This window comes from Xenopus laevis, chromosome 1L, assembly GCF_017654675.1.
Source record: "Xenopus laevis strain J_2021 chromosome 1L, Xenopus_laevis_v10.1, whole genome shotgun sequence".
In the NCBI taxonomy this organism is placed as follows: Eukaryota; Metazoa; Chordata; class Amphibia; order Anura; family Pipidae; genus Xenopus; species Xenopus laevis.
The window spans coordinates 215146988-215172695 of NC_054371.1; the positions used below are offsets into that span (position 1 = coordinate 215146988).

The 25708-nt window shown below is 40.1% G+C and overlaps 1 protein-coding gene across 5 annotated transcripts in view; it reads left to right on the forward strand.

Moving 5' to 3' along the window:
* Positions 1–1351: 1351 nt before the first annotated feature.
* The window catches only part of cplane1.L (ciliogenesis and planar polarity effector 1 L homeolog), a 97419-nt gene continuing 73062 nt past the window's right edge, over positions 1352–25708 (forward strand). For 2 of the 5 annotated variants that reach the window (XM_041569585.1, XM_041569589.1), the window contains exons 1-4: positions 1352–1665; positions 3909–4048; positions 14115–14256; positions 24970–25089. In XM_041569585.1, the coding sequence (XP_041425519.1) occupies positions 3968–4048; positions 14115–14256; positions 24970–25089 (343 nt within the window). In that variant the 5' untranslated portion in view covers positions 1352–1665; positions 3909–3967. The remainder of the gene's footprint in view (positions 1666–3908; positions 4049–14114; positions 14257–24969; positions 25090–25708) is intronic. The other 3 variants (XM_018266340.2, XM_018266348.2, XM_041569596.1) reach the window with 2 other exon arrangements.

The following is a 25708-nucleotide window of genomic DNA, read 5'->3' on the forward strand; positions in this document are numbered from 1 at the left end:
GAAGTCACGAAAACAGATGAAATTGAAGTCCTGAAGCGGCGAAAAGTCACGAAAGGAGGCGAAGTTGAAGTCCTGAAGCCATGAGTTCAATTCCACTGAACACCAATTTGTGTTTTTTTATTTTATTTTTTAATCCCCTGGCCACCAATGTATTATTTTAATATTCTATAGGCCCCTGCCACCAATGTTTTTTTTTTAAATATTTTTTTGGGGCCCCAATTTTTTTTAACTTGTAAAGGGGGCCCTGTTGCCAATGTTTTTTTAAAAAAAATATTTTTTTTAACTTGTAAGGGGGGCCCTGGTGCCAATGGTTTTTTTTTTTTAATTTTTATTTTGGGACCCAATTTTTTTGTAACTTGTAAGGGGGGCCCTGGCACCAGTGCTTTTTTTTAAAAAAAAACTTTTATGGGGGCCCTGCGCCAATGTTTTTTTTTTTTTAAACTTATAAGAGGGCCCTGACCATCAATAGCTTTTTATAACTTGTGTGTGTGGGGGGGTTACTTTTTTAGAGCTGATGCCTGTGTGGTCTTTTAACTGTGATGTGGAGTGGGTGGGGTCTTGGGCGGGGCTTGGTCACCAGGGTGGACGGGACCCAGGGGGCCCTGAAAATATTGTTGTATGGGGCCTGTGATTTCTAATGGCGGCCTTGGGTTTAGCCATCAGCAAAGGTGGCCAGGGCCGCCATCAGAAATCACAGGGCCCCATACAGCAAAATTTTCTTGGCCCCCTGGTTCCACCCCAGATCCCGCCCACACCACAGTAAAAAGTCCACAAAGACACAACGGCTAAAAACGGTAAACCCCCTCACTCACAGGTAAACCCCCTCACTCACAGGTAGGGTTGCCACCTTTTTAAAATTTCTTTACCGGCTTGTGGGGGGCGGGGACGCAAAGGGGCGGGCCGTTATGTCAAAGGGGGCGGGGCCATGTCACAGACACTAAAAGAACCACAAAGAAAAGGTAAATTCAAGGGATTGGGGGCAGGCCGAGGGCTCTTTTTAATGGTATTACAAATTTACCGGCAGCTACATTGCCGGTAAATTTGTAATCCCGGCCTTGGCAGGTATTTTACAGGCCAGATGGCAACCCTACTCACAGGTTTTAAAAAGCCATTGGTGGCCAGGGCCCCCTTATAATTTAAAAAACAAAAAAAACTGGTGGCAGGGGTCCCACATAAAAGTTTTTTAAAAAAAACATTAGTAGTCACGGCCCCCCCTTTAAGTTAAAAAAAAAAACGGCCCCATAAATGTTTTTTTTAAAAAAACATTGGTGGTCAGGGCCCCCCTATAAGTTAGGGTTTACCCCCCTGATGGCGGCCCTGAAGGTGTCAATCCTAACTACAACTCCCAGCATCCCAGCTGCAATAGCGCCCCCATCCCTGTGGAATTCCCTAGCAATGGCCGCCAGTCAGAGTCATTGGTCTCCAGGCAGCCGGCCGGTAACCAGGCTGGAGCGCGTTGTGGGCTGACTTTCCTTAGTCCCCTCCCTGGTAGGTGTGTTTGTGTCTCTCCCAACCGCGTCCCTAGGCCTGGCTCTTATTTTCCTTTACTGCCGCGCCAATTCCCGGGCTTGAGGCTGGAACACCACAGAAAGGGAAAGCGGAGGGATACCGAATAAGGAAGTGAGAAGAATCACACGACTGTATCGTTCCGCGACGGAAACGACGGTATGTACTTTATTGCTCCCCGCTATCTGCGCTGTATTGAGCCTCTCCGAGAGATGTCACGTAAGCCCTTGTTATTGGACTGATAATGAGCCACTCTGAGCACCAGACGCTTCATGTTTACATTTAGTGGGAGACATTTAAACAGCCCTGCACTAGATTATTCTATGTGTGTATGTGTGTGTTGGGCAGAGCTGCAAAACTGGAGGTTTCTGACAGGTCTTTCATACATCAAACAGCACAAGATTTAGTAGTGAGAGGCCGCACAATCTCATCCTCCAAACAGCAGTGTAATTATATGTAATGTGAGGAAAGGCCTTGTTCACCTTTAGTAGGACGTAGAGAGTAGAGAGGGATATCCTGAGACAACTTGCAATTGGTTTTCTTTTTTTATTATTTTAGCTATTTAACTTTTTATTCAGCAGCTCTCCAGTTTGCAAGTTCAGCAATCTGGTTGCTAGGGTCCAAATTCCCCTAGCAACCATGCATTGATTTGAATGAGAGACTGGAATAGGAAAGGCCTGAATAGAAAGAGGAGTAATAAAACAATAATAACAATACATTTGAAGCCTTACAGAGTATTTGTTTTTTTTAGATGGGGTCGGTGACCCCATTTGAAAGCTGAAAATGGTCAGACGAAGAAGGAAAATAATTCAAAAACTACAAATGAGAAAAGTTGCTAAGACTTAGCCACTCTATAACATACTAATAGTTAATGTAAAGATGAACCACCCCTTTAAATTAACGTTTAGTATGATGTAGAGAGGGACGATTTGCAATTGGTTTTCATTTTTTATTATTTGTGTTTTTTGAGTTATTTAGCTTTTTATTCAGCAGCTCTCCAGTTTACAATGTCAGCAATCTTGTTGCTAGGGTCCAAATTACCCTAGAAACCATTCATTGATTTGAATAAAGGGGTTGTTTTCCAATAGATCACCAGAAATAACGACTTTTTCCACTTACTTTCTATTTTCTATAAGTGCAAAGTGTAATTTTTCATTTTCTAAAGCAGCTCTCGGAGGGGGGGGAGGTCGCCGACCCTGTAAACTGTTCTAAATTGATACATTTAGTTGATACATTTCTTATCCTTGTCCCTGCTGAGCTGAATCCCTGAGTTTCATTAAAGGCGGCTGTTAGGGCAGAGACACACGCTCAGATTTGGGGAGATTAGTCGCCCCACAACAAATCTCCTCTTCTTAGGGGCGACCAATCTCCCCGAATTGCCACCTGTCGGCTAGAATGTAAATCACCGGCGGGATGCCTATCGGTGCACATTGTTTTTTCTAAATCGTCCGAAGTTTCCTCACGAGGAAACTTCAGGTGACTTCAGAAACCGAAGCTCTCAGAGTGCCATTCCGCCGGGAAAATTAGTCGCCCGAGAAGAGGAGATTTATCGGCGGGCGACTAAATCTCCCGGAATCTGAGCGTGTCTCTGCTCTTACAATTGATACAATAGTTGCTAATACTCCAGAGATGCTGCTGAGAAATGTATCAACTAAATGTTGCAAAATTGTATTATAAAATTACTGAGCTGCCAGACTCAAACACCAGAGACAGGGACATTCAACTTAAACTTAGATTTTGGAAAAACAGTAAAAAATAATGGAAAGTGATTTTAAAAATCTTTTTTATTTCTGGGGAACAATCTGAAAACAACCGAACTGAAAAAAGTGTTTGGAAGGTGAACAACCCCTTTAAAATAAATGCTATGAATGTATTGTTACTTTTTAATACTCCTCTTTCTATTCAGTCCCTCTCCTATTCATATTCCAGTCTTTTATTCAGATCAATACATGGTTGCTAGGGTAATAACAACCCTAGCAACCAGATTGCTGAAATTGCAAACTGGAGAGATGCTGAATAAAAAGATAAATAACTTAAAAACCCCAAATAATAAAAAATGAAAACCAATTGCAAATTGTCTCAGAATATCCCTCTCTACATCATACTAAAAGTTAATTTAAAGGTGAACAACCCCTTTGATCCGCCCTTGCAGGTGATCTGATCTGATGTATTGTATTGTGCCCCAAACATTCCAGATAATAGATCCTATACATGTATTAAATGCTCTGTTGAACCCAATAAAATGGATGGGCCCCAGCTGAACACAGAAGAGCTGCACTTATAAATCAAGGTGTCTATGTCATAGAAAACATTTCAGCATGTAGAGTAGAGTAATGCATATGATATCAAGTGAAACCATGTACCTTTAAATACTGGTTTTAATATTGTGATTTTCTACCTAGGAAGGATGATGTCCCATATAACACAGTCTGGGGGTATTTGGTGAGATATTTCCATAACCATGGAGGTCTCTTTTGAAGTTCTTGTATCTACTAACATCAAGAGGAAGAAGCCTTCCCCAAAACTCTGCTGGCTGGGAAAAGTAAGTGGATCAAGAAGAATGGTAATTGGCCAATGGCAAGGGAACTCCTGGGCTTGATGGTGCCTGCAGCTGAAGATCTAGTGCCTTGCACCTAAGGTTGCCACCTTTTCCTACATTTTTTACCGGCTCTGGGGGGGGGGGAACAAAAAGTGGCGGAGTGTGATGTCAAAAGGTGCGGGCTGTGATGTAAAAGGGGGCGTGGCCACAGCACAGAGATTTCAAGACGGAGAACAAAAGTTAAGTTTCCGGGGGACAGTGTACAGTGTAAAAATATAAACTGGGTAAATAGATTGTATGTGCAAAATAAAAAATGTTTCAAATATAGTTAGTTAGCCAAAAATGTAATGTATAAAGGCTGGAGTGACTGGATGTGTAACATAATAGCCAGAACACTACTTCCTGCTTTTCAGCTCTCTTGGTTTACACTGACTGGTTACCCTGGTTACCAGGCAGTAACAAATCAGAGGCTTGAGGGGGGGCCACATGGGTCATTTCTGTTGCTTTTGAATCTGAGCTGAATGCTGAGGATCAATTACAAACTCACTGAACAGAAATGTACCATGTGGCCCCCCTTCAAGTCGCTGACTAGCTCAGAGTGAAAAGCAGGAAGTTGGATTCTGGCTGTTTTATTAGACATCCAGTCACTCCAGCCTTTATATATTACATTTTTGGCTAACTAACTATATCAGAAACATTTTTTATTTTGCACAGCCAATCTATTTACCCAGTTTTTATTTTCACACTGAACTGTTCCTTTAAGGGCCGGCCGAGGGAGTCTTTTTAAGGGTATTACAAATTTACCAGCAGTTACATTGCCGTAAATTTGTAATACCGGCCCCGGCAGGTGTTTTACCGCACCCTCCCGTGCTAAATCCAGAGCTAGCATGGGAGCAATTGGGTGCAGGATTTCTAGGGGGACATTTATCAAAGATCAAGTTGATTTTTACCTGAAGAATTTGAGTTTCCAAGGGTATTTTTCAGTCAATTCTAGAATTTTATGGCCAAAAAAAAAAACCTCGAATTTTTCTAGATTTATTATAACCCGAAGCTGGAAATAGCTCGAATCCGAAAATTCTCCAGCTAAAAGCTGTCGAGGTCATGTAGAAGTCAATGGCAGAGGTACCTTCAACCATTTGAAGATGTTTGTTGCCTTCATGATGTTCAGGGTTTTTTGGTGGGTTTCGATTGAAAAGTCAATTATTTTGAGTTTTTGGCCTCTTTACCCCGAATTCGCTGATTCGAGTTTTTTCCGTTCAAGATTTTTCTTAAATCAGAAAACATTTCGAGTTGTGAGTTTATTTGAGTTATAAAAAACCTCACAAATGTCTAAATCTTAACCTTTGATAAATAATCCCCCCCCTGTGTAGATGGGGGCTCAATCATAAAGCTCAATCTGAGACACGGATCTCACTTTATCTCAAGTCAGAAATGAAGCTGAAATAGTTGCTTATTTGTATTTAGAGTTAGAGGTAAAACTGCAAGTAGCAATTATTTATTAAAAACAGAACATCCAATGAATGAAACTTAATTACATCCTAATAGGACACTCAAGTCCAAGATAGAAATTTGTTTGTACTGTCCCCAAACAATGAACGGTTTCCGTTTATATTGATTTTTTAATAGTTTAGGCACCCTGCTCAAATAACATGCTTCCTTGAAGTCTAAGGGGCAGATTTATCAAGGTTCCAATTGAAAATTCGAATTTTTTAATGGTCAAAATTGTCAAGTTCCACTAGGGAGTTATTCAAATTCGATTAGAGTTTTTTTAAAAAGATTTAAATTAAATTTTTGAGATTTATGATACTCTGGCCCTTTAAGAACTCAAATTCGACTATTCACTACTTAAAACCAGCCGAATAGCCAGAGGCAATTCTTGCCATTATGCCGCCTGAGGCGGTCTTCTTTCGTCGCCCCCTCCCCACGGCACTTACCTTTACAACGCCGGAGAGGGCAGGAGTGGTCCGCGTTGCTTAGTGCAGAGAGTGCAATTGTGCTCTCTGCACTAGAAGAGCCGAATTTCTGGTTTCAAAACCGGAAATTCGGCTCTTAGTTACCAGGAGCGGCATTTTTGCCGCCCCTGGCAACCAGGGGGGAGCTGCCATCTGAGGCGAGTGTCTCAACTCGCCTCATTGGTGGAGCGCCCCTGCGAATAGTTGTCAATGGGAGAGGTCCAGGGATCAATTTGGAATTGTTTTGTAGTCTTCCTGACATTCAAGTTTTTTCAGGGAAAAAACTTGAATCAAGTTTTTTAACTTCAAATTGATTTGAATTAGATTCAAGTTTTGGGGTCAATTTGATTCATCCAAGTTTGAAAAATGAAATTTTTTAAATAAATTCCAATTGATGGAATTTCAAATTTATGCGAGTTTAGGGGAGTTTTTAAAAACTTGCGTAAATTCGAAGTTCGGCCTTTGATAAAGTGCCTCTAAAGGAAATGAACAATACCCAGGGAACACGTCGGCATAAAATATTTCTGCAACTGGCTTTTCTGCGGCAAGAGATTCGCTCGCTGGGACGAGCTGCAGAGGCACCTGTGACCCCCCACTCCAGGGAGAAGTGATTTGCCTGCCCTGTCTCATTGGCTCTGAGTCTGCATGAGGTGTAGGAAGGTAGAGGAGAGCAGCGTGTCCATTGAGCACCTTGTGGTCCAGCTGATGGGGAGGCAGAAAAAAAAGTCACCGAAAGTTGCCAAATAAATGACCCATTCAAAAGCACCGGTTCGGCCTCGGCTGGGAGGAGGATGAAGAAGAGCTGGACACATCTCCTTACACAGGGGACACAGCTGGAAATCGGACTCCTTCACATGCTGTCACTACAATAGCCAGGAGGAGAAATCGAGCACCGCAGGATGGATGGTCGCCCTGTCGCCTTTTCTGAAGAGGAGGGGAAGTGGAGTTCAGTAAGTTATTTCTTAATAAAGGCTTTGCTATTTTAAAGTTTAATTTGTGTTGGTGGTTTTTTTTCGATGCATACTAACGGATTTTTTTTTAAAAAAAAATTTTACTGGTCCTTTAGGGCTCAGTTACTATTTATTTGATGAATTTGTCAGACTGAAAAAAAAAACAAATAAATGAATCTTAAAATGTGGCAAAAATTTGGCTACCCCAAAAGTCAGTACTTGCAAAAAAATGTACAAATGCACAAAGTATTGCTACACAATCCTCATCGCTTTTTGTAGCGTCAGGTGCCGACTGTGACTCTGTCTGCTCAGGTCCGATCCATACTTCCAAACATATTTCAGCAGCACTCGGATATAGTGAAAATTCTATTTATTTGTGCAACAAAAACTTCACTTGTTGCGAAAAAGTTCAGAAATATTCTCTGGTCATTTCACATGCACTACAGGTTTTAGGTTCCACCCACAGAGTTTCGGTCACTTTCAAGTCTTTAGTCGGGGTAGTCATTCCAAAACCACCATCATTTGTTTCTTGAAGTCAATGTTTTGGTTTTGCGTTATGTTCAACTTCAGATTCTTCTCTGTCTGCTGTCTCTGGACTTGTTGAGTCTTAGCAGAATATATTCTTCTCTGTACCCACACAATAAAGTGTTGATTTTAACACTGAACTATTAAAGGGGTTGTTCACCTTTGAGATAACTTTTAGTATGATGTAGAGAGTGATATACTAAGATAATTTACAATTTGTTTTCATTTTTTTATTACTAAAGGTTTTTGAGTTATTTAGCTTTTTATTCAGCAGCTCTTCAATTGCATTTTAAGCAGTCTGGTAACTAGGGCCCAGATTACCCTAGCAACCATGCATTGATTTGAATAAGAGACTGGAATATGAATAGGAGAGGGACTGAATAGAAGGATCATTAATTAAAAAGTAACAATAACAATACGTTTGTAGCCTTGCAGAGCATTTGTGTTTAGAAGGCAGACAGCAACACCCATTTGAAAGCTGCAAAGAATCAGAAGAAAAAGACAAATAACTATAAAACTATAAAAAATGAAAACCAATTGAAAAGTTGCTTATAATTGGTCGTTCTATAACATACTAAAGTTATTTTAAAGGTGAACCATCCCTTTAAGTGCATGACAGAGCTCAAATAAATTGCACAACCCTCTTTTTTTGTTTGTTATGCATAGAACATAAACTTTTAAAGGAAAAGCTAACCCAAAAGTTAAAAAAACCCTACCCTACATAGACCCCCCCCCCCAGCCTAAGTGTTACCCCGGGCAAATGCCCCTAAAGTTTTCACTTACCCTCGATGCAGAATCAGGCATCGGAGTTCACAGGTGCCATCTTCTCTTCGGTAATCTTCGGAACGAGACCGGTGGAGCGGCGTATGCGCAGTTGGAGCCATTTTCTGTTTTGCAACAACTCACAAAAATTGTCGAAGCGCCAGTCTCATTCCGAAGATTACTGAAGCGGCTGAAGATGTCGCCCATGAACTCCGATTTCTGAATCTGTACCAAGGGGTAAGTAAAAAGTTAGGGGCTTTTGCCCGGTGTAGCAGCTAGGCTGGGGGTAGGAGGAAGGGAGATCTATGTAGGGTAGGGGGGTAGTTTTTTTGTTTTTTTTTTTTACTTTTGGGTTTGCTTCTCCTTTTTGCATATAGCTCCCACATGGCGCACTAAAGTTAAATCTAAGGAAGCATGATCTCATTCTACTAAAATGATGCAGCTTTAGGGGTGTTGTTTTGAGTGATATTGTTGTTATCCATTTATTTATATACTGTCTACAGGTTCCACAATGTTTTACAAAGATTATACATCATTCACACTAGTCCCATTACTGATATTATTGGCAATGGGACTGATCTGGATGTCTTAGTGGCCTGAAATGTTGCTCTATTTGATCAGAAGAACTTACAGTCCAAGTGGGTGGGTAACATACAGGAACATTGGAGGGGAAAAGTACACAAAGTAAACCTTTAAAACAAGTGAATGTAAAATTAAGGAGGGTGCTATTCTAAGAATTTTTGTAATTTACATTCGTTATTTATTTTCTTTTTATTCCAATATATTAAAGCAGTGCTGTCCAATTTATATGGTACATAGGGCCGGAATTTTTCTAATCTACATGGTGGAGAGCCGATAATGGAAGCCAGTGTTAGCCACTCCCTGTTTTTAGACCACACCCACTTTAAACCACACCCATGTTACCGCAAGACCATGTCCACATTAATAGCACACCAAAGAAACAGATGGTTGGTGCTCACTGCAGGGATCAGAACCGGAATTAGGGATAGGCGGCTGTCTAGGATGCCATTATTGAGGGACAAACTTTTAATGTTTTTTTTTTTTTGTTTTTTTTTTTTTAAACTTCCCTTTGTTTTTGCCGTTTGTAATTTTAAGATTGACAGATGTTCTGTCCAGTTCTGTGATAGCGCCAAATAAGACGGTATCCTATTGCTGGGGCGGGCCCTAGAAATTAATAAATAGGATGGCTGCGCACCAGACAGCGTGAGGAGGGCAAGTGTTGCTGGAGGAGAATGTGCCGTGTGGGCGGAGTTAGAAGATGAGAGTGCGCCATGTGGGAGAGTGGGTGGAGGCGTGCATAGTTAGAGTTGCCGCTCCGGTATATGCAGCTCCCAGTGAGTACACAAGTCTGCGTTCCTATTGACAAACAGTAACTGAATCTTTGTGTGGGGAAGTGGGCATAGTTGTGTGGGCTTGTCACAACGGGAACGAGGCCACTTGAGTTTTTTTCCTGAGTGTGCCGTGATGTTGCGGGAGCCAAGAAGGCGTGATTGGTGTGAGCATGTCATCCTGCCAATGTGACATGCTTGCTGCGTGTGTATTGTGTGTGTGTATAGTGCGTGTATAGTATGTATTTGTGTGTGTGTATAGTGTGTGTTTGTATGTGTATGTATGGCCACCAGCCTGCCGGGTCTCCACGTTGGCCGGTTTGTCTGTGTGTCCAGTGTTCCAGTCTCTTCCTACTGCAATTGCCTGTACGAGTACAGTGGTGTGAAAAACTATTTGCCCCCTTCCTGATTTCTTATTCTTTTGCATGTTTGTCACACAAAATGTTTCTGATCATCAAACATATTTAACTATTAATCAAAGATAACACAAGTAAACACAAAATTCAGTTTTTAAATGAGGGTTTTTATTATTTAGGGAGAAAAGAAATCCAAACCTGTGTGAAAAAGTAATTGCCCCCTGAACCTAATAACTGGTTGGGCCACCCTTAGCAGCAATAACTGCAATCAAGCATTTGCGATAACTTGCAACGAGTCTTTTACAGCGCTCTGGAGGAATTGTGGGCCACTCATCTTTGCAGAATTGTTGTAATTCAGCTTTATTTGAGGGGTTTCTAGCATGAACCGCCTTTTTAAGGTCATGCCACAACATCTCAATAGGATTCAGGTCAGGACTTTGACTAGGCCACTCCAAAGTCTTCATTATGTTTTTCTTCAGCCATTCAGAGGTGGATTTGCTGGTGTGTTTTGGGTCATTGTCCTGCTGCAGCACCCAAGATCGCTTCAGCTTGAGTTGACGAACAGATGGCCGGACATTCTCCTTCAGGATTTTTGGTAGACAGTAGAATTCATGGTTCCATCTATCACAGCAAGTCTTCCAGGTCCTGAAGCAGCAAAACAACCCCAGACCATCACACTACCACCACCATATTTTACTGTTGGTATGATGTTCTTTTTCTGAAATGCTGTGTTACTTTTACGCCAGATGTAACGGGACGCGCACCTTCCAAAAAGTTAAACTTTTGTCTCGTCGGTCCACAAGGTATTTTCCCAAAAGTCTTGGCAATCATTGAGATGTTTTTTAGCAAAATTGAGACGAGCCTTAATGTTCTTTTTGCTTAAAAGTGGTTTGCGCCTTGGAAATGTGCCATGCAGGCCGTTTTTGCCCAGTCTCTTTCTTATGGTGGAGTCGTGAACACTGACCTTAATTGAGGCAAGTGAGGCCTGCAGTTCTTTAGATGTTGTCCTGGGGTCTTTTGTGGCCTCTCGGATGAGTTGTCTCTGCGCTCTTGGGGTAATTTTGGTCGGCCGGCCACTCCTGGGAAGGTTCACCACTGTTCCATGTTTTTGCCATTTGTGGATAATGGCTCTCACTGTGGTTCGCTGGAGTCCCAAAGCTTTAGAAATGGCTTTATAACCTTTGAAATTGAACTCAGGTGTGATAAACCACAGTTAAGTTATTTTTTAACAAGGGGGGCAATCACTTTTTCACACAGGCCCATGTAGATTTGGAGTTTTTTTTCTCCCTTAATAACGTAAACTTTCATTTAAAAACTGCATTTTGTGTTCAATTATGTTATCTTTGACTAATAGTTAACGGTTTTTGATGAGCAGAAACATTTAAGTGTGACAAACATGCAAAAGAATAAGAAATCAGGAAGGGGGCAAATAGTTTTTCACACCACTGTATGTGGGCTAGTGACTTGTTTTGAAGAAAACAGAAACCAGCCAGGCAAAACAGGCTCCGTGACCCGGTTTCCATGTATGTGTGTGTGTATGGACTCATTGTTCTTATCATGGGCACAATGGCAGCAGCAGATTTGCTGGACAGTACCTGAAATCTTGTTATGCGCCTGACTAGTAGCTTTATGTGGGATTGAGCAGGAGAGACTGACCCACTGGCCCCTGTATGGTTGGTCCTCGCAGAGCATCAGTCGTGTGTGGGAACCAGTATGCTAGAGTCAGTATGCTAGAGTCAGTATTCTGGAGTCAGTATTCTGGAGTCAGTATTCTGGAGTCGGTATTCTGGAGTCGGTATTCTGTTGTGAATGTGCAACATTTTCACATGTTGAAATAACCGGATCTCCTGTTGCTGGCTCAGTTGTGCATTTTTTGACAACACTTGAGAAGTTGACTCCTGACTTGAGACGAATGTGCATTGTGCCGTTGCGCACTTTAAAGAGTGCTGCTGAGGGAGGCAAATAAATGAATATAGCAAGCAGGGCAGGGGGCAAGGAAAGTCTGGTGGCAGAAGAAGTACAGAATGTGTGTGAAACAAGGGGCTTTACTCACTGAAACAGCTAAACGCCTATTAAGGTCTTTTGGAATCTGGCAGATAAGGGGAGAGGCCAGAGGGAAAAAACACTTAACGGGCAAATCGGTCTGAATTTATGGAAATAAAATACAGCAGAGGATGGAATAAAGTTAAGGGAGGCAGAATGCAGAGAAGGTCAGGAATGAGCGGAGAACATTAACGTATATATAAATCATACCTCCTAACTGTCCCTTTTTCGGAGGGACAGTCCCTCTTTTGACAGCTCAACCCGCAGTCCCTCATTTGTACTGGAAAGTCCCTCTATTCTCTGCACTGAACAGCCAGAAAAAGAAACAAAGTTTCTCACTTAATTGGCTTTTAGCAGAGAGCCCAGAACAGCTAACAGGTGCAAATAAGATACTTTGTAACAATTTTGAGACACAGTTTAGATAAAGAGAAATATTTTCAAACTTTCATAACCTGCCAAATTTTGTAAAACAAACATGGTAATTAGGGGGTGTGGCCACAGAAAAGGGTGTGGTCAAAAAATTGCTGCGCTACATGCGGGAAAAAAAATTTTGTCCCTCTTTTTACTTCCAAAATGTTGGGAGGTATGTATAAATGAATGGTAGGGCAAAAGAACATCAGGGAAAAGTAGATAATGTACACATGAAGAATGAGAACACATTTTGCTCTATTAAAGTAGGAACCTTCAAAGCAAGTAGTAGGATGTGGGTGAGAACAGTAAAGAAAGAAAATATGTGAGGAGGAAATAGAAAAGATTAAAGGGAAAGTTTACCTAGCAAAACTATTTTTTTTTTTTTTTTTTTTTTTTTTTTTTAGGACAACCAAGGCTTTCACAATCTGCTGATATATTTTGTGTGATTCCAATTCTGTAACTTTACACGCTTCTAAATGCATATACTGTATATACATTTCATTTGAAGTCATGTAGGGGGTTCATAGTAAGGACAGTGAGGTTGTGGAATGCACTGCCGGGTGATGTTGTGATGCTGATTCAGTTAATGACTATAAGAATGACTTGGATGATTTCTTGGAAAGACATAATATAAAAGGCTATTGTGATACTAAACTCTATAGTTAGTATAGATATGGGTATATAGAATTTATGTGAAATTATGGAGGGGTGTGTGTATGGATGCTGGGTTTTCATTTGGAGGGGGTTGAACTTGATGGACTTTGTCTTTTTTCAACCCGATTTAACTATGTAAATGTTAAAAATTAGGGTAATTCTATTTCTTGCAATATTAAAAAAAATATTTTTGATAAACATGGAAATAGCAAAATAACTAGTGGGCGAGACATATTAAAAGGTGGGTGTTGCCTATAATTGTGGGCGTGGCACATATGCCATCCCTCCACCTTTTTTAACCTAATTCAAGCACTGACTGTACTACATACAGTGACACAGTGCTGGTGCCCCATTAGCGTTTTGTAAAAAGGTGAACAATGTGGGCAGTTTCAGTCTGGGTTTCAGGTGTGAACAGTACAGGCTTTAGGGTGGGAACAATAGAGGTGTCACAGGTGTGAACAATGCAGGAGGATTATATGTGTGAACAATATAGGGGATTACAGTGTGAATTTGAGGTTCAAACTATGCAGAGGCCAGTTAATCTCTGTAGTGATACCTTTTAAAATTTATACATGGTAAGGAGACACAGCAGGCAGACTTTGATGTGCAGGGCCACATGTGGGGGGGTTGCGGGCCGCCAGTTGGACAGCCCTGTATTAAAGGATACATGTACTGTTAATATGAATGAAGTTTGTTAAAACAGCACCACCTGCTGATCATTTTCCCACCAGTCTGACCACCAAGTAGTCAAGGAAGTTGTCAGGAGAAAGACAGAGGCTGCTCTGATGTTCTTCTTCTTAGGAAAACAATTATAAACCTTTGATATCTTGGAATAAAACATAAATAATGAATGTACATTACAAAAGTTCTTAGAATGGCACCCTCATCAATTTTACATTCACTTATTTTAAAGGTTTACTTACCCTTTAAGTGCCTAGATTAGACTAAATAATGTTCTAATGCTCAAAGTTTGGATCTATTTATGAAAAAAATAATGTTTTTGCATCAGGTCAAATAGCTTGTGTTTTTTTTTTGCTCATCTCTGTTTCCATTCTTGTGGCTTTTAGCAAAAAGAAGCAGTGTTTCTTCATGATGATAAGTATCTAAGTGAACTTAACCTCCAATCAGGAAGAGTGAAGAAGGCACCACCTCGACTACAGGCCGTGCTCAAGAAGAAGAGCATTGTGACTCTCAGTACTTCTCTAAATGGTAAAGTCCTATATCCTATACTCCTTTCTGGGAACTAATTTTTACCAATACAAGTATGGGACCCGTTATCCAGAATGCTAGAATAGAACGATAAGGAATAAAAAGTAGCAATGTTAAAAAATTGGAAGCTTGCTGGGGTCCGTGACCCCAGCAAAAGCAAATCATAATTTAAGTGCTGGTTTAACATTTAAACAAATTTAATTTAACTCTGCCTAAAATGGTTTTGAAAATAAACTAAGAACCAGAGGACCGATGTTATGCATTACATTAGCCTAATGCTGGGGCATTGTTCTCATATCTTCAGGTACCAATAAGGAGAGGAGAGTTTCTTTTTTTGGTTTTGAATTTTTACAATTAAACACGTACAATTACACAAATGTATCCCTGTGCTGTAATTAAGAACATCCAATCAGCATATTTTTAATTCAGTCTAGAGCAGTTGTTTTCCACAGTATTAAACTGGGATAGTGAATTCCTACCATGACAGTAAAGGAGCAACTAATGGCACAATTCACTTTATCTCTTCATTTATTTTGTCTTTTACCTTCTATAATTGTATCCATGTTGCTCTTCCCCTTTATTCTACCCTGTACTTTCTATTTTATACAGACACAAGTTCACCAATCGTACTGATTGGGAAATAGGCACTGCAACTGCTTGAGGCACCAGAACCTATAGGGGACCCTGTGGGACTTCTAATTAGCTGCAATAAATGTTAGAGAGTAGATAATGTTTTGTTCCCAGATTTGAGGGCCTCAGTGATTTTAGTGTGAGGCCCAATAACTGGACATTCCACTGCTAAAAAAGTTAATGTAGGAGACACTCATATAATTTAGTAAATAGATCCCAAAATAAACAACTGGTATTGCTCTATAATACATAGTTCATATCAATAGTTAAAATTTTAATTAATGTGCTAATAATCAGTCAGTTCAATGGGGGCAGTTGAATTTACCTTGGTTTTTAATTAATAGTGGTCAGTGAAATGTGCCCCTGTTATGCTTTTCTGTATTGCCATTGCTTGATATTCAAGTTACATAAACGTCAAACCAACATCTGTAAGTTACGTTTAGTTTCTGGGCAAGTAAGTCATTTCACCGCAACAGCACCACCTCTTCCCCACCAATTGCGGCCTTGTTACCAAGTGTAACCAACTGTGCTTTTTAAATGTTTCATTTCAGAGTAAAACCTTTATCAGTTTCCCTCCCAGTGATTCTACAGCATAAACCAATCAGAGATGAAATGAAAAACTCCGAAAATGAAAAGTCAGATCTAAATTTATATTTTGAATTGTTTATTTGAAAACATTATGAACAATAATAACGATCATTATTATTATTATGATGATTAAAAATATAAAGTTCTATTTTAGTTTCAGAATTATTTAAAAAGCTCAAGTCAAGTTCAGGTCTCTCCTCTATAAAGTCCTTTTTTGCAGTCTAAATTCTTCAAACTAATGTTCTCAGTCTAAGAATTGTAACTCAGGCCTCCTCACATACAGTATCTCTTTGGATGCTTTGGCGGATGAAATTTAGGAAGAGACGGCTTAATTCCTTCTGCTCTTTTCTGTAACCTGTTCCATTTTCCTTGGTTTTATATTGAGAGTGGCAGAAACTCTTTCTCACATTAAAGCTGAGACATTTCTTTTTGGACTTGGATTCTTGGGGTTCATGTTGGAAGAAATAAGAACAGTTTGTAGGCAAACTCAATGCGCTCTCTCATTTCTTCTGCTTCCTCATACTCAAATCTCTTTATCACTTTGGTGCTGTCTCAGCAGAGGAGGAATCTTTCTTCTTTTTTGAGGTTGTTCTGTAGTACCAACAGAGGCACAGGAGGTCCAATAGAACAACTAACTTTTTTACTGACATTAAGTCCTATGTGAAAAAAGAGAAGAAACTTGTAATAAAGAACATTGTTTTCCTAATAATGTTAATATTATAGTATTCATATAGTATATTGTAAGATTACAGAGTTAAACACTGATACGCAACATGCCTTAGATGATAAATTATTTGCTAATCATCATCTATATCCCTGTGCAGTTTCTAAGTATCATCTATTATAGCTTACCATAAATTCTCCTTTAAGTCTAGATGTATTCTCAGTAGGAGTCATGAGGAGCTTGATATATGGGTCAATCCACAGGAAATCCTACAAGAGACAGATATCAGTTAGTTAGACAATTGGACACAATCAATCAGTGATGGTAGTAAAAGCCAACTGTCAGTCAAACCTCATGGGCTACTTGAAACCAATTAGGTCAAACACAGGAGCAAATTATACTTCAGTTTTATTGCTGGGCATATGGAATGTAATTCATCAAACAATGAATCCCATCCTAATCATTTTATCTCAGTACAAGATATGTTTTCTTAATGATTCCATCTTACCCAAATGATGACTTTATACAGCTCTGGATCTGGTCTCTTGAGCTGACTCTCTATCGGAGGAATGGGACACAGCAAGCCCTGCAATAGGAAATAATCAATTACTCACTCAGTAAAACACATATTAGTAAATCCTATAACAATCTGCCTTGTATAGTGTCAATTCACATGTGTTTAAACACTTGGTTTATGTGTTAATTGCTATGCTTTATACAACTGATTTTTGCAGTTTCTATAAATTAGAATTTCATACATCTGTGATTATTCTGTGATGACAGAAATATTCAGAGCCATTAACCTCTATGGAGATGAAACTTGGTCATTTAAACTTATCAAGTCGCACCATGTTAACTTTCTCTTCTCTGCAATGTGCATTAGTAACCCAGAAATAAACATTTGAATAAAAGGCAAATACTGACTTACATCACATTTTATATCTTCAGGGATTAGTAGAACAATTGGCTTGGGCTTCTCCTGTACAAACAGGGCATCGCTGGTCTCTACATCTCTCTCCTTTTCAACTGACACAGGGCAAACTGGCCTGTATGAGAATATTTCCTTTGTATATGAATATTTATTGTAATCTTCTTTGATATTTTGTTCCTGTAAGAGAAACATGCATGGATTAGATATTTGGGACAGGGTGCTGTACATTGCATAGAAACCACATAACTCACTGGTACATTAACAGATAACACTAATAATAGGCACCAACAATGACTCAGATACAATTCCCATATATGAATAGAATAGAACTTACTCTTAAAATTCCAGTAAATATCAGCAGAGTGAAGATTAGTGACTTCATGGTGGCATGCAATCACTAATCTAACAGTCTCTGCTTTAATTTGCTCTTATACCAGCTTGTTTCAGGTGCACCGTTATGATGGCGGCCATTGTGATGTCGTCACTAACAATCATTGTCATATGACACCACAGGCCAAGTTGGATTTTATGGGGGATATTTAGATAGAGATAAACGGTGCATAGCTACCCAAATAAAAAAAGCTCTAATATAAAGTGTTGGGGAAATATAGAATAAATGTTAATAGGGCATTAAAAAGCCCCTTATATACTTTTCATAGCAGGAAGTTGTTATTTTCTTTATCTATGTCATATTATTATTATTATGTATATTGCATTACTTTCCATTATTAATGTTAAACAAATGACTGTATAAACCTGGGATTTAGGTTTGAGGGATAAGACAGCATATAAATCTTTAAATCAAATAAGATACTACAAAAAAAATACAACAACTGAAAACATGCTATAAGAAACAGTTACAGGGCAAATACAAAGCAAACATTTCTATGTAGCAAATGTTATTAGAACTTACTCGTAAAAATCCGGTGAAAATCAGTAGCGTGAAGATTAGTGACTTCATGGTGGCATGTAATCACTGATCTGACGATCCCAGCTGTGAGCAGCTTTTATACTGTTGAGTCAGGTGACCACTGTGATGTCATCGCTAAGAACCATGATGACCATTGTAATGTAATCACTAACAATCATGGTCATGTGACATCAGCTCTGTGGGGAGATGGGGACTGTGTATATAAATAAGATATAAAACAAGCAAAGTGTAGAGAAAATTAAAATCATTCCAATCTAATGCATCAACCATGAGTTGTATATTGTAACTGTAATAATAATAATGAAGTTACAGCAGAGTGAGAATTAAAGGGCTGCAGCTCCTTGTAAATAAGGGGATATAGCTGAAGGGTTGTAACTATAAAGGAAATATACACTACAATTGCTTTGGGGGGGGTCGATGAACTACATGGGGGGGGCAGTGGAACTAATAAGCTGCTGCAATATATGATATATATAAAAAATCTTTTGTTGCTAAAGTTTTGGAGCTCAACCAGTCATTCTACTTCATATAGGACAGACTCATATCATTCAGTAAATAGATCCCAATAGAGACAACTGACGTTAATCTATAATCAGTTCATATAAACAGTTCCATTAATTAATTTGCTAATTAAAAGTAATTAATTGGGGGGGTAAGTGGAATTTGGCCTATGTTTGATCTGTACCCACCTACCTACTCCTGTCACACTGTTCTGCACTGTCATTGCTGGATACACATTACATACGTTTCTTTGAAAATAACATGTTTTTGAATAAGTTACATACATTGCGTATGAGAAGGCCCAATTAACTTGCTGTGGGCCCAATAACTGCTCGTTATAATTCTGGAAGTTCATTATATAAATTAGCAAATGGATCCTAAAATAAACAGCTGATGTTAATCTAAAAATGAGCAGTTCGTATAAACCGTCTACTAAAACAATTGAAGCATTAAATAAACCCTATAGGCTGGTTTTGCTTCCAATGAGGATTAATTATATCTTAGTTGGGATCAAGTATAAGGAACTGTTTTATTATTACAGAGAAAAAGGAAATATTTTTTTAAAAAAATGTGGATTATTTGGTTAAAATAGAGTTTATGGGAGACGGCTTTTTCCTTAATTCGGAGCTTTCCGAATTAAGGAAAAGCCGTATCTTCTGGCCTAATTTTTGTGGGTTGCATGAACTTAGTTCATACAGGGTCATACATTTTGCATAGTTGGTTGCTGTGTCTTATAGAGTCAACTATTGACATTTCAGATGATTCACATTGTACAATGAAGTATAGGCTGGTAATAGCCTGGGCCCCTTCAAAGTTGTGTGCATCCAAATCAAAGAAGCTGTGAAAATAGGCACATTAAAGAGACATAGTTATACAAATGGTAAGCAGCATCACACATAAAAGTTTTTTGGTGCACAATGCAATCATAAATGTATCTAAAATTGCGGGGGGAAATTGTTTTAAATTCTTGGAAAATAAAGGTTTCATGATTGATATTGTCTACCATTTGTATTACTATCTACATGTATGAGGTGTAATAATTAGTCATTATGTCATGCAATGTATGTTTTATGACAATAATGTATGCAATTTGACATTGCATACCTTATTTTTGCAATATGAAGATGGCCACAAATGGAAAATTCTACTCGTCTGATAAGGTTGCCAAGAAAGAGCATCTTTCCATAATATGGCTACTCCAGTTGAAGGCCAGTATGGGCCATTGGATCACAGTAGGGGCCTATGCAAACCAATCAGGAGAGGCATGCATCCAAGGCTTGATGGTGGTTTTCAAACCTGACCAATAGGTACTGGCTGAACAGATATCAGTTAGGTAGGCTGGCCCAATACAAGGCCAATAAGCTGTTGCCTTGGTCTTGAGTTGGCAGCCAATGACGTCAAATGCATGTCCATATAGAGGATTATTTGCATACGATTGTCATGTGACCTAATTGAGATCAGTGTGATCCATTTGTCTAATTAGCTTAAAGGAACAGTAACATGAAATTTTTTCTATAAAAAATCTGTTTGCCCTTAACGGAAAAAAAACACCAGCACACATTTAACTTTACATTCGCAAAGACTTTATTAAGAAATATCTTACTGATACTCCGCTTGCTCTCCTCTTCTGAAAAGGCGACATGGCGACGATCCATCTGGCGGCGCTCGATTTCTCCTCCCTGGCGATCTCCTATTGAACAAACAAGGGAAAGTTGTGCTCACCACTATTTTTTAAAACCATTAGTCGGGGGTGCAATGAGGCTGTGACCACAAAATGCATATAGTCAAATACAAGAGTCCTCTGCACTCAACCCATTATCAATATATTTAAGACAGAGACATTTTGTGCATACTGCTACTGAAAAATGCCTTACCCTTTAAACAAAACAGGGATTGTTTGTCCATATATTGCAATATATTTAAGCTGGCCAACTACGTCAAAGTCATCCCATATCTGGCCAGTCCTACACTTAATTTTATCTGATTCATTAAGAATTCTATTGTTTCAATATACATTTTACAAAGGGACTAAGTTTTACATGCAACTTACTAGTTGCTTTCTAAATACAAGAGTCCTCTCCTATAAAAGGCAGGGAGGAGAAAACTGAGCGCCGTCAGATGGATTGTCGCCATGCCGCCTTTTCAGAAGAGAAGCACAAGCGGAGTATCGGTAAGATATTTCTTAATAAAATCTTTGCGATTGTAAAGTTAAATGTGTGCTGGTGTTTTTTTTTTCATTAAGGGCAAACATTTTTTATAGAAAAAATTTCATGTTACTGTTCCTTTAAATTAACAGTGTTTTAAAGTAACAAAAGCATACTGTCCTGTTGTGCTGCACTGGTGCAACTGGTGTGTTTGCTTCAGAAACTCTATTATAGGGGCAGCCATTCAAAGCTGAAAAGGCACAAGATAACAGATAAGCTTTGTGGTATACAATATTATTTTTCAGAACTTATCTGTTATCTATTGAGTAGCCTGTGCTTGATTGACTGCCACCATGGCTACACAGCAGCTTGTTTATATAAATTATAGTAGTACTTATCTGTTATCTACTGTGTATCCTGTGCTGGAATGGCTGCCCCCATGGCTACACAGCAGCTTGTTTATATAAATTATAGTAGTACTTATCTGTTATCTACTGTGTATCCTGTGCTGGAATGGCTGCCCCCATGGCTACACTGCAGATTTTTTATATAAACTATAGTAGTACTTATCTGTTATCTACTGTGTATCCTGTGCTTGAATGGCTGCCCCCATGGCTACACAGCAGCTTGTTTAAATAAACTATAGTAGTACTTATCTGTTATCTACTGTGTATCCTGTGCTTGAATGGCTGCCCCCATGGCTACACAACAGCTTGTTTATATAAACTATAGTAGTACTTATCTGTTATCTACTGTGTATCCTGTGCTTGAATGGCTGCCCCCATGGCTACACAGCAGCTTGTTTATATAACTATGGTAATATTGCTGAAGCAAACACACCAGTTTTCTCTGTTGTCTAAAGGGGGACACAGGGACTCTTGGGGTTAAGCTCCACCCTCTAGGAGGCAGGACACTTAAAATAAAATTCCAAGCGAAAGTTCCAAGCTACATGGAAATTTTCGAAATCATACCCATTTCCCAAAGACTTGGTGGAAAAATGGTACATGCCCCAACAGTAGACGCACCAGTCTCGAGGCTATCCAAATCCACAGCGTTACCAGTCACTGATGCCGCAGCCTTCAAAGACCCATCCGACAGACGTCTAGAAGGATTCTTAAGGGCAGTCTACTCATCCGCCGGGTTGACCCTTCGACCAGCACTGGCTTCGGCCTGTGTAGCTAGAGCCATACAGGCATGGGCAGAATCTTTCATTGCAGATATTCAAGATGGCGTTCCCAGAACAGACCTCATGTCTTCCGCACACAGTCCCTCGCGGAGGCGGCATCCTATCTGTGCGACGCCACCCTGGACACAGCACAGATTACCGCGTGCACTTCAGCGCTGTCCGTCGCAGCCGCAGAACACTCTGGCTGAAGAACTGGTCAGCGGATATCAGTTCCAAGAAATCCCTAACCTCACTTCCCTTCAAGGGACAACGACTATTTGGTGAAGAGCTTGAAAAGATAATTTCACAGGCCACTGGGGGGGGGAAAGTACCTTTCTTCCCCAAAACAAAGCCAGATCCGCAACTTCGTCCAGGAGAGGAAAGTTTTTTTTTTCGTGGCCACAGTGGAAGTTTTTCCAGACGAAACAGTCCTCCCCAACGTTCCCAGTTTCGATCCAAGCAAATCGATAAGGGGCGCGCATCATGGAAGACCAACAAGTTCCACAACAAATCCCCTTCAGGCTGACTGGTCACCCCCTCCGGGGTCACAGCAACCAATAGGGGGAAGATTGCTAAGATTCCGAGAGGTGTGGAACCAATACTCGTCAGACGCTTGGGTAAACGAAATTATTTCCGAAGGCTATGACCTGGATTTTGCATCTCCCCCCTCCCAAGAAAATTCCTTATGTACAGGGTTCTGTCCAATCCAACCAGGGCTCGAGTCTTCTTGGACTGCATTGCAAGCATGGAACCTGCGTAGCCCCAAACGTTGCCTAAGGCATTTTGAGTTAAGTTTTTCACTTTTGCCAATAATACCGAGTGCTGCTGTTTTCATTGGATTTATCCAGAGTTTACCCTGGCAGGGGGTATGGCTTGCACACGGGCTGCAAGGAGCCTGGTCCGCTTCTGAAGCACACTTGAACTAAATTCGTTAAAATAATGAAAATATCACATACTGTTGCCCTGCACTGGTAAAACTGGTGTGTTTGCTTCAGAAATATTACTATAATTTAACACTTTCATTTTTTGGTGTTACTGTTCCTTTAAGTCCATTCCATACTTGTCTGCTATGCAGCTGCCAGGGGACTACAGTGATTTACTTGAAAACACAGTTGTTCATGAGACCTTTAGCACTTTTCCTTTTCAGGATCACAATGTATTTGAAGTTCGACATAATCACTAGATAACTGGTTATTCTACAGCTCACTAGTTTGAATTTTTTTTGAAAGTTTATCTGGTTACTATGGTGACACCTATCCATGTGTGAGTTATAAGCAGGCCCGGATTTGTGGAAAGGCCCGGGGCTAGGGTGGCAGGATTTTAGGGGGCGGCATGCTGCCTAACCACACCCACATTGGTTCAGAAATAGTGGGGAAGCACAGGAGATAAAATAGTATTTTAAATTTCCCATTGCTCTAGTCTTGATGAGGAAAATTTGTCAGTGGGCCTAGGGGTGCCGCTATGTAAATCCAGCCCTGGTTATAAGCCAAACCAGAACTGCATGGACCTACCATTCCTGGTCCGTAGTACCAGGCCTGTAGTAGAGTTAGCCTTCCTTACAAATAAGTGCCCATAGAATACTAACAAGTGATTTTATGGTCCAGGGGTCCCCAACCTTTTTTACCTTTGAGCCAAATGTAAAAAAAAAAAGTTGGCGAGCAACAGAAGCATGAAGAAAGTCCTTGGGGTGCCAAATAAGGGCTGTGATTGGCTATTTGGTAGCTCCTATATGGACTGGCAGCCCACAGGAGACTCTGTGTGGCAGTACATCTACTTATCAATTAAAACTTGCCTCCAAGCCTGGAATTCAAAAATAAGCACCTGATTTGAGGCCACTGGGAGCAGCATCCAAGGGGTTGGGGAGGAAAATATTGCTCACAAGCCACTGGTTGGGGATCACTGTTATGGACAAATAGGTTTGAGATCCGGAGAACTGTCCATGTGTGGCTTGTTGGAAGGATATAAAAAGGCTTAGGGAGTTTATTAAAGGTTGAGTTGCGTTTTCTCAAAAAATTTTAGATTTTTGAGGGTAGTTTCACTAAAAACTAACATTTTGCGGAAAAAAACCTTGAATCTTTCGAGCTTTATTATGGCCCAAAGCTGCTAAAAGCCCAAATTCAAAAACACTCCAGCCAAAACCTGTCAAGGTCATGTAAAAGTCAACCACAGAGGTCCCTTTAACCATTTGAAGATGTTTTTTGCCTTCATGATTTTCGGGTGTTTTACGGTGGTTTGCGATTGAAAACTCAATAAATTCAAGTTATTCAAGGTTTTGTAGCCTATAAACTTGATAAATTTGATGTATTCAATTGAGTTTTTTACATTCGGATTTTTCATAAATAAGCAAACATTTGAGTTGTGAGTTTATTCGAGGTAGAAAGAAATCTCACAAACCTCACAAACTCGACCTTTGATAAATAGGCAAAGGAGAAAACAGATGGCTCTCACATTTTTTACTTTACAGATGGCTCTCACAGATCCCACAAACAGGCTTGTAAAAGAACTGAGAACCTTATTTTAGGCCACAAAGTAAATGAATATGTAGGCTATGTATTCATTCACTTTGTGGTCTAAAATAAAGTTCTCAGTTCTTTTACAAGCCTGTTTGTGGGATCTGTGAGTGCCTGCCGTTTTTTCCTTTGGTTGGATACCTCAAGTTCGAGCTGTAGGTCTGGGGAATGAGCACCCAGACCCCACGTACTACTGGTGAGATAAACTTATTGGTTTTACACTGGGATTTTTTCTTTAAATGCATTTTATAAATAAGCCTGGCGACTAATCGTCTCTTCTTCGGGGCGACCATCTCCCTGAACTGCCTTCCGCCTGCTATAATGAGAAAACGCTAGCGCAATGGCACTCATGACGCTTCGATTTCTGAAGTCGCCGGAACTTGCCCCACGAAGAAACTTCAGGCGACTTCGGAAATCGAAGTGCCGCGAGTGCATTGCCGCAGGCAATTTTTCATTTTAGCAGGCAGAAGGCAGGGGAAAGGCAGTTCGGGGGAAATTGTTGCCCCGAAGAAGAGGCGATTAGTCTCCAGGCTACTAAATCTCCCCGAATCTGCCCGTGTGCTCCGGCCCTTAGTGTATGTTGCTTTAGCTTTGGGAAGTGACTATATACTTTTATACTTGGATCAACTTCACTTATTTTGCATTGCAGGGATCTATGTGGCAGGCTTGCTTTTATCTGGGGAATTATTTATTTGGAACAAAGATCTCGATAGCCTCCAGACAGTCCCAGCTAATGAAGAGGTAACCAACCTAATTGCAGCTGTACAAGGTAAATATGTTAGATCTGTCCCTTCCTACCGTACCTCTTCCTACCAACATTTTTTAAATAGTTTGGCCTCTGGTGATAATTTGCAGTAGATTGTTAAACTCTTATCAGAAGGCAACTCCAAGTCCCACAGGAAATTCATATGCAAACAAATAATGATTTTTGCACATAATGGGGCAGATTTACTAAAGGGTGAAGTGGCCCTTGCTATCGAAAATTCGCCAGAAATCTCATCCACAGGGACATCGATAATTTACTAAGAGGTGTAGAGGACAATTCGCTAGCGAAAGAGACCATCACTAGTGCATTTTCACGCCCGATCGCCAGATCTTTACTTCGCAAATTCACTAAAGTCCGAATTTTACAGAACTCTTTCGCCAGAGTTTCCTTCACCACCTTAGACCTGGCGAACTGATAAGATGAAGCTTCATCCTCCTCAATCTTATGTCGGTGACATCATATCCTGTATGCTAGAAAGTCATAAAAGTTGTAAACAAAATATTGTTTCGGGCCCTTGTTGCCCGAAACAATAAATATTTAATTAGCAGTTATCCTGCTCTCAGCCTGTGATTCTCATATTATGTATTTGCACTTCAAGCATTTGCACCAACATCTCTGATAA